Genomic DNA, 15,431 nt, shown 5'->3' on the forward strand with positions numbered 1-15,431 from the left:
TGCACATGCACTGTTTCAATAGATATAATGCATTCATCATAGCGCTCACATGCTTTCATTCACCATTATCATATTCTTCCTTTTCAAAGTATATATTGCTTTCTTATCACTTTTCCTAAAAAGATCTCTTGATAATCATTATTTGAGAATACAAAGACATAAATATTAACATAAACTTGTAAGGATGTGTTATTTGCATATACGTAACAACAAGTTATTAATATTTATAATACGTTCATAAGATAAATTAATTATCTTTTCACAATAGATCGAATTGGCCGCAGACTTGGATTCATTGTTTTCCGATTGATAATTAATATACATGAGCTAGCTAGCGGTCAACCGGAGATCAAGATATATAGCAAAGGAAAAATTACAAAGTTATGTAATTCATATATCTTTTAGTATAAAAACATATAAGTATAATAATGTTTTCATCCAAAAGAAAGGTAAAAAATGACAAGCAAGCAAGATAAAGTAATTTAGCCTATCTCGTGATTGACGAGTGATGGATGAGCTTGGGCTTGTTTCCAAAGGTTTTCAATGATCATTACCAGTTTTGTATTGAATCGATTCACAAAGAACTTTGGTAACCATCCTGCTGGATCCAACTGTAAATAAGCACAACTTTAGATTTGTAAGATTAACGAATAAAAAGTGAAGCTTGGGACCTTCGTAATTAAAGGGTCCTCGATTTTTAGGGTTTATGTTCGATATTTCACATTTGATTTTTCTTATCATATCACAACTCGATCACTCTGCTCTAAATCTTTTAAAATTTTCTAATATGTGGAATGATGTGAGTTTATGTTCTATAATCAGCGAGAAAAAAAAATGTGTGTGATCATGCTCCCTAGGGTAAGAATATGACAAGTAAAAGATATTTTGTTTTACCAAAAGGGTCTGGATTTATAAACCGCTTTTGGCCTATAGAGGTTAAGCGATCTTCGTCATAGAAGGGTCAAATAAATGCATAAGCCCGGTAATTAACCCACCGGAACCAAAGCCACATCTTCACCATTAGGGTGTTAAACCAAAACGAGCGTGTCAAAGTTGGGCGCCAAATGGGAGGCGCCAACCCATAACCAGTGAGATGGGGTCAATCTCAAATCAACCAATCACAGTTTTTTTTATATTTAGTTCTTAGTTAAATTATAAGATATATGCCTACGTGACAATGACGTTTATACAGTTGTTAGTTAAACGGGCGACTACAAATTAAATGGTCAAAGTATAGGAGGTGGGTGTATGATGTGATATACCTGTACAACATAAGTGACCATACATGAATCATCATCAAGCTTTTCTACAACCCACCCAGATTGCAGTAGCAAGCCTCTTATTGAGTTATTCTGCTTTGGGTGTAATCCTGATGCTATTTCTTTTGGCAATGAAGCTATTGTTACCACCTACGTACAGTGTGGGTGTGATCATTATCACCTCCACTTTAATTGAGATCAAATTAAAATAATATAATCAAATGCAATATCAATATTAATTTACCAGGGTTCCATCATCCATTGTTTCTCGTCTCTCGTACACAATGAACTCGCGGTTACGAAAAAGCGGCTTTGCGTGCCCTCCAAATCTTAATCTTATGATGCTGAGATTCTCATCAAGGTCTTTGATGTACCTTGCTTCTACCAAATCTGAGTCCCATTGCTGTTCAAACAAACAGTTGATGCATAACAAAAGTGAAGATGACATTCATAAAATAAAACTTTCTCACATGAATAGAACCACGTGGGCTATAGGACTTATAAAGCTATGAAAATAAAGAATACTTATGTAAAATTACTAGCTTATATATATTATTAATTACTCCTTTGGTCCTTTTGAAAGTCTTCACATTTCCATTTTAGTTTGTCCCATTACAAATGTCCACTTTCAAATTTTATTAATTAATTTACAAATTTATCCTTAAAATGCAATCATTTAAAGTTTCTTAAATTTTATTTTTTTATATATGTCAAGGGCATTATAGTCATTTGTTAAGAAAAAGTGTAATCATTCAAACATTCTTAAATTTTGTGTTTTTCAACACGGGACGGAGGGAGTAATATATTACATATTATATATACACACACATAAATTTTATATAACGTCGTCGGGTTCATAAACCGATTGTACTGGCGCAAATGATTTTCATGAAATCGATTCTCTGAGCTTAGACCCCGTGAGAATCCAATGCAACAGACTTACTTTGTTGCGTCGCAATGCAAATTATATATACCATGTGGAAACTTCTAGCTAGGTGGTTAAAAAAGTTTTATTTAGTTAAAACTATAATTATCTCAAACTGTCACTTTGTTGATTTTCCGGTGTGATGGTACCTTGGCAGCATCGATGGCATTAGCAACGGTGATGAATTGTTCTGGCGAGACGGATTTAAGTAACCAACGGCTGCGAAAAGCATGGAACGACCCGGATCCACACCGACGTTTTGATATCTCAACGCCATCTTCAAAACCTAACACTTTCCACCCGTTGGATTCTGAAGCAGATAACAGTTCCTGAATGCAGCCTTCGCTCGCAAAGAACACGTACCTCCTCAGCGAATCATCGCTTACAGACCTTAGGATATATATATATATTTCAAAACCAAAACAATTAAGAAGATTACTAAAAAGGCTTTTAAAGTAACTATGTATGACACATCATATATTATATATTATCATAATTGAAGAAGCGTGTATCGACTTACTTGTATACGATCAACGTTCCTCGGGTACGAGTGTGCTATATCACCGATGGTTTTCAAGCCTCTTGTCTATATCTTGTGGGTTGACCCGCCCCGCTCGATGTTAAGGCGGGTACATACCCCTTCAAGCCCCCCAGTCTAATGTGTGTCTTGTCTCGCGCGAGCGAGGTAAGATAGATATTAGACTTAATAGTTTGCTTTTTCAATAGGGCTTGTTTTTTCTTTTTCTTTTCTTGTACGCGCGTTGCGCGAAATTCCATCCCTTTGGTTAAAACGAATCGTCAATGCACGTGGTTGGTTGGTGTTGACATGCATCAGAGACGGAGACGTTATGTGTCAGACCTTTCGTGTGCTCGAGGTGCTACAGTGGCTTTTCACGTCTCCTCATACAGTGTCAGGAACACATGTCGCGCTTATGTTGACCTACGCCTGCGAGTGGGGGCGCGTGAGCGTAGATCTGATTATTACTTGTTTCTCTCTCTCTCTCCTGGGCCTATAAAACCAAACCTTTTGAACGGTTTTTTCTTCATCTCCACTGTCATTTTCAGAGCTTTTGCCTATCATTTACATTCCGATTAAGAGCTTTTGTCTTTGTCCCTGAATTCCGTGCTTAAAGTAACCATATTGTTCGATTCGCAATTGTATGTCTGATAACCCAGACACCACAATTTCCCCTAGTAAAGGCCGTGTAAAATCAGTGGTTATGTCTACTTTGAAGAAAACCGGCAAGGGTACTCGGGTTTCCGAGGCCTTGTCGGAGGAGGGAGGGAAGAACAAGGCGGTGAAGAGATGGGATGAGATTCCCTGCAAGTTGAAACAACCTGATTTTGATAATCTCGTGGCCTCTCAGGGTTTTCTCCCTGAGTATGGTTGTCTGCTCCCGGCGACCGGGCAAACGGTGGCGGATCCTCCCGCCGGCTATATCTCTTTATATTCTCACTTTTTCACCCACTGTAATCTTCGTCTTCCGATGACGAGGTTTATAGGTGCGCTCCTTCAATTTTACGGGATTCATATATCTCAAGTCCATCCCTGTGGATTAGTGCGCATGACTCATTTTGAGTTCATGTGCAAAGCTCAGCGCGAGGAGCCCACCCCTCGGCGCTTTCAATATTTTTATAAGCCGAAAATCCAAGATTCTTGGTTCTCATTCACACCGCGCAGTCAGAAGGTTAAGTGCTGCACTGTTACCTTCAAAAGCCTTCATGAATGGGCTAAAAAATTCTTTTATATCAAGGCTGGTGTTATTCCCATTCGTATGACCATGCGCGCGATTACTTCCGCGCCCGCGGATGATGACGTTCTTAAGAATCCATCTGGCGCGTGGGTTAAAAAATTAACTGCTGAACCATCCCCCACCAAGAATATTTGCGAGGAAGCGTTGGTGGGGGTTGGTATGAGCAAGAGGTGGACTGACAGCGAGACTGAGCCTGTCATCCATGTTGATGGCTCAGGTGGGTTGTTTGTTCATTGCATTAATTTTGCGCGAGCATAATTCGTTTTGCTGATATCACTTGTCTTGTTTTATGCAGAAAGCAAGGAATACATCCACGCCGTCTATGACGAGCATACAGAAGGTGGCTCTGTCGCCCTGAACGCTGGGGAAGTTGCTTTCTCTGATCGCTTCGATGATATGTTCATCCCTGTCGACTTAGAATTTTGCTTTGACAGCGATGCGCCTGGTAAGCCCTTGTATTTGTGTTTAGGTCCTTAGAATACCAAATTTGGTTTTAACATTTCTGTTGCGCGCATTGTAGATGCGCTCGCTAATTATGAGTTGGAGCCTGTGGAAGAGGGAGGGGAGGAGGCAGAAGCTGAAGCGCAAAAACTCAAGCGCAAGGCTAAAGGCAAAACTGGCGCAGGGGCCAGTAATAAACAGAAAAAAGATGATGCCTCTGTTGCCCAGAATCTTCCTCCTACTCAAGTGAAGAGACTTGAGAAAACCAAGGGTTTTACTTCCAAGTTTTCCTCGTCTTCTTTGCCTCAAGGTGTGGGCAATCCTCCAGTCCACACGAGGTATGGTGCTGCCACCTCATCTCTGCGCGCGGAGGACAAGGGAAGCGGTGCTGCGCCTGCTGTTTCGTCTTCTCCAACAGGTATACTTTGTTTATATTTTGTGGTTTTATGAGCGTGATTCCGATAGAGTTATTAATGAAGCTTTGTTCACTCAAATGTTTGTAGAGCCGGCAACGTTGGTGGCTCAACCTCAGGCGCAGCAAGGTGCCAAGGCTATGCCGGAGGTTGTTTTGAAGTCCTCTGTTTTGCCCTCAAAAAGGGGGAAAATGGACTTCATGGCGATGCTTAATTCGCGGACTGCGGTGCGCCAAGGTATTTATTGCGCTTTGATTGTCTGATTTTTTCCTTTAGTTCAAGTCATGAATCATTTCTCCCTGTTGGTTTTTTCATAGGAATTATAGCTGGCACACAAGCTGCTGGTGGCACTGCTAGCGCTGGTGCCGTTAGTTCTGCTCCTGCTCCAACAAGTACTGAATCTCCCCTCATTGGGATCACTAAGGACCAGGAGACTATTTTTCGCGCTGCTCTAACAGCGTCAAGACCTCCCTCACCTCCTCCTGCGCGCAGCTCTCCTCGTGAGACTATTTTTGATTCTTCCAAGTCGCAAAAGAAGAGACCTGTTATAGAGGATGATGAGGAGGTTAATTTTGAAAATTCTGATGGTGGCCGCGTAAGCCCTATAGCGCCACGAGATTTCGTGGCGCAGCCTTTTTCTCATGGGGCAGGTAGGAGCTCATCAGCTGGCGCTAATCTTTCTGCCGGTTTTCCTCAGGTATATGTTTATTTTGCTCCGCTGTGCAGACTTCCAAATTAGTGTTTAGATAACTAAAGCGTTTCTTTGCGTTGCTTTGTGTTTGTAGGGAGCCGATCACATATACCGCCCGAGCTGGAGTATCACTGACGAGAGCTCATTCCAATCCTTGGGCGTATGTGAAGATTTTTGGGCTCACTCTGTTCCTCCAGCTGAAAGGAGGTTTCAAGAGGACCGCGCTCGCGTGGATTTGCTTAATGACCACCTTTTTGCTGGGTCTGCGTTTTTTGCTGCCTCCCAAGAGCTTTGCAATGATTATATAAAGGTACGTGATGCCTTTGCGGAGGCCAAGCAAGAGGCTAAGATTTCTGCTTGGAATCTTTCTGATGCCCTAGAGAAAGCTGAGAAACTCCAAGCAGAACTTAGCGAGAACCGGGCAAGTTCCAACGCTGCTTTTATGAAGCGCGGGCTTGAGCTGCAAGCTGCGCGGGAGAAACTGCAAGTGGCAGTGGCAGATGCGGCCAAGTACGCGCGTCGAGCGCGTGACCTGGAGTTGGCAGTGGAGGCGCATGACCAAACTATTGCGCAGGTTAATACTGAAAAATCTTTATTGGAGAGTGAGGTTGCGCGCCTGAAGAAAGAGCTCGATGCTGCACGAGCGGAAAAGAATGAAGCCTTGGTGGCAGCAGCGTCTGACAAAGAAGAGCTAAAACAAGCCAAGGAAACTGTTAAGTTGTTAAACTCTCAAATCCCTGCTCTTGAGACGTCTGTTTCTTCCCTCGCGCAGGACCGTCAATGGCTGATTTCACAGGGTGTGACTCGTTGCGCTTATGCCATGAAATACTCAGACGAGTTTCAGACCCTTGTGATGGACTGTAATGCGGCGTCGCGCTTGGCAGGTCGGGCTGAGGGGTTTAAGGATGGTTATGAATATGGCATGCTAAAGAAGAATCCATCCGACTACCATTATCAGCTCGACGCTGTCTGCGCTGACATGGCTGAGGTGGGGGAGAAGTACTTGAATACTCCAATTCCCATCCTAGAGCAGGTATTTTAACCTTAATGAGTTTACCTGACTTATTTTCATAATCTTTTGTACTTATACTGTTCCTTGTGACTTGCAGATAGCCGCGCTTGCTGACCAGCCCGATCTTGGCGCTTTAAAGAAATTACTTGATGAATGTGAAGGGACTGGTGGCAATGATGATGGCGCGGGCAACGCTACCTCTGCCAGCGGCTCTGGCGTGGCCAAAGGACCTACTCCTGACGCTATCATCACAGAAGACGACTATATTCAAGACGAACAGCTTGATTATGGTAAGTTTGGAGATGACGAGGAGCGGGTTGCGCCAGATGCTGAGGCAGGAAATAATGATGAGGAAGATGAAGAGGCTGATATTAACATAGAGACTTGAAAAGCCCTTCTTGTAGTTTTTTTTCCCTTATTCGCATCTTGCGCATTCCCAATTCATCTCTTTATATTGCATGTGTGTGCTTGTTGAATATAAGGTATGCTTACACATTGAAACTTGAACAAGGTTGTAAGGAAATTATTTTTACTTAATCCTTAACAGTTGTCATATTTCAAGTTATTTTGCGATATTCTGAATATGCTGACACGTGCATTGGCATTTCATTATTCCTCTTTTGCGCGACGTTATCGTGCATTTATTATAGGGAATTATGAATGAGTTTTTTAGCCTTTACGTGTCAGTATGTGTTACTCTTCCTATATCCATTATAATCCTATGCGCGGCCCCGACCTGAGACCTTAACAACTATGCTTTGGCATGTGCTTTGCCTTAGTTATGCTTAGGTATTTTTATGGTCCAGCTGCGCAATACGTAGGATGGATGCTATGAGTAATTTGAGCTAAGGCTCATATTATTGGGCTAAGGCCCTGACGTTTTAGAGTTAAAACTCGTTAACGCGTCTGAGCTTGAAGCTCGCGCATGTATGTTTTACTTCGTTTTATTTTTAGTTTGATGTCAATACAATGTTGTCATATTGCTCAAAATTAATAAAGGGAAGTGTGAAACATGTATGCAAAAGGTAATAGAACGCATAGACCGTATCATTATTCATAATGGCTTAAAAAGCCTTGATTACAAACTTGACAACTTTTACATGAAACATTTTCTAAGTTGTGCTGCGTTCTATGTGCGCGGGATCTTCTTTCCATTTAAATCTTTTAAAGCGTATGCGCCTTTTCCCAATTCTTTCGAGACTTGATAAGGTCCCTCCTAGTTGGGAGACATCTTTCCCGGGGGTATTGCGCAACTAGCTTCATTGTTCCGAAGGACAAAATCATTCTTCTTGAAGTGGCATTCTTTCACGCGCTGATTGTAGTATTTTTCTAGCTTTTTCTTGTATTTGGCTTCACTGATGATAGCCGTCTCTCTGCGTCCCTCAAGTAAATTGAGATCCAACCTCCTTTCTTGCTCGTTATCCGTCTTACTCATCATGAGCACTCTATAGGATGGGATCCAATCTCTGCTGGAATCATAGCCTCCGTTCCATAGGTTAGGCTGAACGGGGACTCGCCATTGCTGGTTTTGCTTAATGTCCTGTGCACCCACAGGACATTAGGTAACTCCTCGACCCATGCATGGGACTCTCCCTCCAACCTTTTCTTCAGCCCATTCAGCAAGCTTTGGTTCGCGCGTTCCACTTGGCCATTCCCTTGAGGGTGGTATACTGAAGTGAAGACCTGATTGATGTGCAATTCCTTGAACCAACTGGATATCTTCCTGTCAGTGAATTGTTTGGCATTGTCGCTCACGATTTCCATGGGCAGGCCAAAACGGCATACGATGTGACTCCATATAAATTGCTTCATTGCCTCGGCTGTGATTTTTGCCAGTGGCTTGGCTTCAACCCATTTTGTGAAATAGTCTACTGCCACTACCAAAAACTTTACTCGCCCTGGCGCTTGTGGTAAGGGACCCACAATATCGATTGCCCACTTGTGGAAAGGCCATGCAGAGGTCACCGGAATCAAGTTGTTCTTTGGCCGCATGGTATTTGGCGCATAGCTCTGACACGCTTTGCATTTTTGGATCTCTTTTAACGCGTCCAAGTACATGCCTGGCCAATAGTAACCTGCGTTCATTGCCTTGGCGATCACCATGCGCGGGCCAGCATGTATTCCACAGATTCCTTCGTGTATCTCTCTGATCACATAGCTTGCTTCCTCAGCGTCTAGGCATTTCATGAGTGGTCCAAGATTAGAGCGTCGATATAACGTACCATCGAGCATTTCGTAGTTCTGCGACTTGTGTCTTATCTTCCTCGCCTGTGCGCGATCGTCTGGTACCTTTCCCTCCTTCAAGAATTCCATTATTGGAGTTATCCATGATGAAGGTGTTGTATGAATTACAAGAACAGACTTCGCTCCCACTGACGGGTTGCTCATTACTTCCACCCTGACATCTTTGCCAAAATGATCGAAGCTGTTTATGCCATCTTGCTTAGCGCGTCGGCAGACTTATTTTCACTGCGCGGAATGTGTATGATTCTGAAAAAGTCAAATTGTTCGGTGAGTTTCTTCGCCTGCTCTAGATACAGAGGCATGGTGTTCTCCTTGGCATTATAAAGGCCATTGACTTGTGCTGCTACCATGTATGAATCTACATGAGCCTCTAGCTTTTTAACTCCGAACTTGTGCGCGATGCGCAAACCAGCCAGCAGGGCTTCATACTCAGCTTCATTGTTGGTGCTCTTGAAATCCAACCTGATTGCGTAAGTATACTCATGATTTTTTGGATCCACCAGTTTGAGGCCTGCGCCGGACCCTTCCTTGTTTGAAGCTCCATCAGTGAATAATCTCCAAACTTTTTCTTCATTATTGGCTTGCGGAGGGTCTACTTCGCGCTGAGCCTCTTCGACTTTTCCTTCAGGGATTTCTGCGATGAAATCAGCTAAGACTTGTCCCTTGATTGCTGGACGAGGCTTATAGGTGATTGGTGCTCCCCTAATTCCAGCGCCCATTTTGTCAGCCTTCCTGAGAGCGCGGGACGTCGCAAGACTTGCTGGATGTTGTAATCAGTCAGGACTTCAATAGGATGACCATTGAAATATCTGTGAAGCTTGCGCGACGCATGCGTTAGTGATAAAACTAACTTTTCTATGATGGTGTAGCGCGTCTCAGGATCTGTCAGCACCCGACTTACATAATAAATTGGTGTTTGGATTCCCTTGCGATCCAGCAATAATACTGCGCCAATGGCGCGCTCTCTTGCTGACAGGTACAACGTTAAAGTTTCACCAGGTAGTGGGGCTGTGAGCGCAGGCAGATTTATCAGACATTCTTTTATCTCACTGAAAGCTTGCTCGGCCTCAGGCGTCCACTTGAATTGGCTTTTCTTTAAGCAATTTCTCAATGTGTTAATGAATGGGGCAGATTTGCTTGCATGGTTTGCTAGGAACCTGTTAATTGATACCAATCTACCATTCAACTTTTGAACTTCCTTCATGGTAGATGGTGAGGGCATGCCGAGGATAGCCTCCACCTTCTCTGGGTTCACCTTGAAACCATCCTTGGTGACCATTACGCCGAGAAATTTCCCTTCTTCCATGCCGAATGTGCATTTGCTCGGGTTGAGCTTCATGTTTACTTCCTTTAGGCGCCGAAGGGTTTCTTCGATGTCTTTGAGCATTTGTTTTTCCTCCCTGCTTTTAATCACCAAATCATCCACGTAGACTTCTAAGTTTTTTCCAATCTTCTCGTTGAAAATTGCATCCATGAGTCTTTGGTAAGTGGCTCCTGCATTCTTCAAACCAAAGGGCATTTTTGTCTAGCAGAAAACACCCTTGTCAGTTCTAAAAGCAGTCTTGTCTTCATCCTGTGGTGCCATTTGAATTTGGTGATAGCCCTTATAGGCATCCAGGAAACATTTGAGCTTAAATGGCACCCAGAGTCCACCTTCATGTCAATGTTTGGGAGGGTGTAACAATCTTTTGGACACGCCTTGTTGAGGTCCTTGAAATCAATGCACATTCTCCATGACCCATTGCTCTTCTTTACCATCACTGGATTGGCTACCCATGTTTGATATCGTATTGGGCGAATGATATTCGCGCGCAGTAGATCTTCTACTTGCTCATTCATGGCCTCTGTCTTCTCGTCTCCCTAGACTCTTTTCTTTTGAGCAATTGGCTCCACAGACTTGAATGTGTTGAGAGAGTGTTGCGCCAGGTCTCGCGGAACCCCAGTCATATCAGAATGTTGCCACGCGAAGACTGACATATACGTTGTGAGCAATCTTTTCATTCTCACTCTTGTGTCATCTGATATCGTAGCTCCGATTGTGATTGTTTGTTCTGGGAATTTTGGGTTGAGAATCCATTCCTCTGGCGCGTTGTTTGCCACTGGAAGCTTCATTCTCCCCTCTCGAGGTATACTTATTACTGCGCATAAATGATCTCGGTACACAAATGTTACTCCTATTGGTGTTGGGAACCCCAACGCGCCATGCGCTGGTGACGGTATGGCGTTTAATTGGGCAATCGTTCCTCTACCCAAGATCATACTATGGCATGAAGTGGTGGGCAAGACCAGGAAGTTGACAATTTCAGCTCGATTGTGCTTCTCATCCCCCATAGTTAGTTCGAATTGTATCTGACCTAGGGGGTGAATAATTTCGTTTGAGACACCCGAGATTGGTGCACTCACAACTTCGAGCCTTGCTTGGTCTGCTGGATCCAACTTCCTGAAACATTGCTCATACATGATGTCTGACTCACTACCGGTGTCCACCAGGATTCTTGACACCTCATAATGAGCGATGTGTGCAGTGATGACTAGAGGACTGCTGATAGACGGGCCTCCTCTGATTCTTGGAAAGATTACTTGTTGCTCGCGCCAATCCCCTTGGATTTGCGTGCTTCTCTTCCTCGATCCTTGCCCTTGCCTTCTTCCTTCAGCTACACAGATTCTTTTGAATTTTTTACTGGCTGAGGCTCCGTCTGGTTGTTCGTTCTCTGGTCTTGGATTTTTTACCAGGTGAGCCAACTTGCCTGATTTCACAGCTTTTTCGATCGCATCCTTCAAATGATGGCATGCATCGGTGTTGTGCCCTGTGGATTTGTGAAACTCACAATATTTGCCACTGTTCGGTGGTCCCTTATGGAGTAATGGCCTGGGATTTTTAAACTGGACATTCTCTGTGCTTAACACTTGCGAAGGCGTTTTGGTGAGGGGAGTCCATATTCGTGGTAGAGGTCTGTTAGGCTCTCTGCCGCCTTCCTTCTTGTCACCTTCTCCGCGATTAAGAATGTCTTTTTGGGGTTGGGGTGAACTTTGTTGCGCTTGCTTTTCTGCAGGAGAATAATTAGTTTGTTGCAACCTGGACCATACGGAGTTTTGTTTGCCCCTCCTTTCCTTGTTGTGTGGTGCTTCTGTTTGATGCCCTTTATCTCTTGCTCTGTCTTGGGCAATTTGTTTTTCATTTCGCGCGAAGACTCGCGATGCTTCCATAAGCTTAGCCCAAGTGGTTGGCATGCCTTCTCTGCTCACGAGAGCTCTGCGGAGTTGATCACTGCGCGCACCTTGTATAAAGGCCACGCGCAAGAGTTGTTCAGTGATGCCTCCAATTGCAAGAGATTCCTGATTGAAACGAGTTATGTAGTCTTCAATGGTTTCATCATTCCTGCGTACGCAGTGCATGATGTCATCGGGGTCGCGCGTGTGTCTGCGCTGCTGTACAAAGTGAACCTGGAACTTTTCCAATAGCTCTTCGAACCCATCGATTTGTCCTGTCGGCAAGCTTTCGAACCAGACACGTGCTGCACCCGTGAGGCAGCGAGCAAACATGTGACACCATGTTGGCATCGTCCAGCTTTCTAAGTTTCCAGTGTTATAAAAACCTTGTAAGAAATCATCTGGATCTGTTGTACCATCGTACTTGCCTAAACCACTTGGCATCTTGGTTTTGTGTTGAATGGGAGCCTTCGCAATGTGCTTAGCGAATTTTGAATGTTTTACCAAGATGGCTGGCCTATATGGTGTGGTTACATCCACTTGCCCTTTCGCTTGTGGGTTGTATGGTGTGTATAAATCCATATCAGCTTTGGCTCCAGGTGCTATGTGCATGTGTGCGCGAAGCTGTGAACCTCTTGCATGAGTATCTCGCGTCTTCTTCATGCTGTGCACCTCTTCCTCATCACTAATATCAGCTTGTTCGGTGTGAACAGAATGACCGTCTTCCAGCGCGCGCGTCTTTTTTGTTGTTCCTTGCATGGTTTGTTTATCAAATGCGAGCCTTTGTGTTAAATCGGATAACTTTTTGTGTTTTACCAACTCATTGTATTTGTCCATTAAACGCCATTGTTCGTTTATGAGCCATTCTTTAGGGTCATTGGTTTCAACTTCCGGGCCCATTGGTCCTTTTTGTTTTGTACCAGTCAGATTTTGGAACGTGAGATCGTCTGGGGGAGTTTCAGTTTGACTATGAGGTGTTGTGTTGAAGGGATGGTTACTGGTGGAGCGCGCAGTGTCACGCGGCGCCCTCAGAACCTGATGTCCCTCATTAACATCCTCAAGCTCATTATCCTCCAGAACTTGATCGTTGTTTCGAACACCGGAAACCATGGTGAATATTTTCAGAGAGAAAATTGATGAAATAGTGGTTTTGTTGCCGTTGTAACAGGTGATGGCGCCAATGAAGAAGCGTGTATCGACTTACTTGTATACGATCAATGTTCCTCGGGTACGAGTGTGCTATATCACCGATGGTTTTCCGAGACACGAGTTCTTCCACCTACAAAATGAACAGCACCGTGAGCTTACCCCTCATAAAGGGACAGAGGGGTCCTCTTTGGGGTAACCCTCCGGTGTGAGAATCAGATATTGTAGGAGAGGATAATCAGGATGTGAAAATGAGTAAAGGACATAGAATATATTTTCTTGCCTGCCTCCAACTGTGGAGGTGGTGTGGTATTTATAGTATTAGGGTTTCCAATGATTGGGCTCAAACCCAATTAGGGCCTTTTTGGCCTCCTCCTATTGCTTCGCGTCACGTGTACTTAGGACACCTGGTGCTTTTTCATTGATTATTCTCTGACCAAGGTATTTCACTTGACCCATGTGCCATCACGCGGTGGCACATGGGCTTTGCTGAGTTGTCCACCCTTCATTGGCAGCTGTCAACATCAGCACATTCTTTTTTCCTTAAAAGATACCTTCTGGAAGGTTGTCTGATGAGTACAATCATGGTTGTCCTTATCCTGATTTGGATTAGACTATTGTCTCATTTGTTGTGTGTCGCTTACGCGCGGCCTTTATGCGCCTATCCTGGGGATGCGCAAGGTCTTCTCTTTATTCTCACACTAAATGTGTGTGTTGTGTGCATATGTGATATGCGCCACGCGCAAATGTTTCATGCGCTTGCGCATAGGTTTTGGCTTTGTGTCTTCATGACATCCTGATTTCAAGCCTCTTGTCTATATCTTGTGGGTTGACCCGCCCCGCTCGATGTTAAGGCGGGTACATACCCCTTCAATAATGAAACAGTACAGTGGTTATGAAAATAAGGTACCATGATCTCGTGGTGTAAGGTGCAGGACTGCTATTGTTCATCATCAGTTGTGTAAATATCTTGGAGGGAATAGGTGAACATATAGGATATGAGAATTGAGATAGATGGGTGAAGCATATATATATAGATAGATAAACATATATATAAATATATGTATTTTATTATAATACAAGAGAGTACTGGTGGGAGCTAGGGACAATGGAAGTACAGAGTTGGATTATTATTATTATTAGTTTAGGAGAAGAGATGGGAAATAATGTGAAGTGGACCTAGTTGCTAGCTGCACATGCCACTGCCAGATGAATGCATGATTGGAGAACTCAACCTCTACATCTCTCTTAAGACTATATCAAAGCTTTAACTTTGGCTTTACGCTCAATCAAAATTAACTATTGTTCAAAAGAAAACAAGTGTTACGTGTTAGATTCCTTCACTTAAATTCGGATATGTTTTGTTTGTGTTTCAGTGGAAGTTAGCTTACAAAATTAACACATATATACGCGCGCGGTGAAACAGTTTTATCCGTTTTTTTAATTTATTTGTTATCTAAGGCATTAAATTAGACAATGAGTATCACTAGTTAATAACTCATGTAAACAAATACAAAAATGAGTTGTGTCAATTTATGCTTAATAGAAGTTGCTTCACTAATAGGCTTATGGTTCAACTTTAATGACGTATCTGGATTTGAAATCACAAGCAACAACATCATCTTTGTATTCTTAAGTGTTTGGCAAATATTTCCATCATACACGAGTAAAATGTTATGTCTGTCTAGCACTTGTTAATGCATTAATAACTGCATTATATAAAAATGGTTTCGACTAATGGCCAAATGTGTTGTTATAAAATTGTTCTTCTCTTGGAGAATACAATACAAGGGTTTACCCCAAAACGTCTATATATTCGTGAAGGCAAGTTCACTTAATATGTTTAACTCTATGGTTGAACTGAGTTGAATAGTTTGGGTTGATGTTGACTATGAGGACCACATTCCAAATGAACCAAAGTAGAATGGTTTAGTGCCCCTACGCGATTTGGGCAGGACAACTCACGACCCGACGCAAAGAAAGCTAAAATTGATGATTTTGATTTTTGTAAGTATGGAAGGAAACACTTTGGAGAGTGTAGGGCCAAGTCGAATTTTGGCTTCAAATATGGTGTGATTGGAAACATTTACTGTGACATTCATCATTTTTCATATTCGCTTACCCGACCCGTATTGTAATTCGGATTCTTTATTATTAATAAAGTTTGCATTGGTTGGGGTGTGACATTTCCCACGATTAACCAAAGAATAACAAATGTTTTATCTGTGGTGAGGCTGGCAAATGGCCAGGAATTGTGGAAACCGAAAGCTAGAGGTTCGAGTAATGTGAAAGTTGGAGAAAGAGAGAAGTTGAGGGCTAAGACCAAAGCGTACACA

General features: G+C 43.1%; 1 protein-coding gene across 1 annotated transcript; it reads right to left on the reverse strand.

Moving 5' to 3' along the window:
* Positions 1 to 353: 353 nt before the first annotated feature.
* On the reverse strand, positions 354 to 14,083 carry LOC143582050 (uncharacterized). The gene is made up of 5 exons (XM_077064702.1): positions 14,006 to 14,083; positions 2,334 to 2,574; positions 1,504 to 1,662; positions 1,263 to 1,409; positions 354 to 611 (listed from the first exon to the last, which is right to left on the reverse strand). The coding sequence occupies exons 1-5, from the start codon at positions 14,047 to 14,049 to the stop codon at positions 483 to 485; spliced, it is 720 nt and encodes a 239-aa protein (XP_076920817.1). The 5' UTR covers positions 14,050 to 14,083; the 3' UTR covers positions 354 to 482.
* Between the last annotated feature and the right edge of the window lie 1,348 nt (positions 14,084 to 15,431).

The sequence above is a fragment of the Bidens hawaiensis genome, unplaced genomic scaffold, assembly GCF_021521415.1.
Source record: "Bidens hawaiensis isolate Kalapana, Puna unplaced genomic scaffold, B.hawaiensis_p1.1 tig00031426_1, whole genome shotgun sequence".
NCBI lineage: Eukaryota > Viridiplantae > Streptophyta > Magnoliopsida > Asterales > Asteraceae > Bidens > Bidens hawaiensis.

What these genes read in the sequence shown, in the direction of transcription:
- LOC143582050 (XM_077064702.1), bottom strand. Translation starts at nt 14,049, where the DNA reads ATGATGAACAATAGCAGTCCTGCACCTTACACCACGAGATCATG. An exon ending in CCTTACACCACGAGATCATG is followed by an intron (nt 2,575 to 14,005) that starts GTACCTTATTTT and finishes ATATATCCTAAG; the next exon opens with GTCTGTAAGCGATGATTCGC. An exon ending in CAATGGATGATGGAACCCTG is followed by an intron (nt 1,410 to 1,503) that starts GTAAATTAATAT and finishes CACTGTACGTAG; the next exon opens with GTGGTAACAATAGCTTCATT.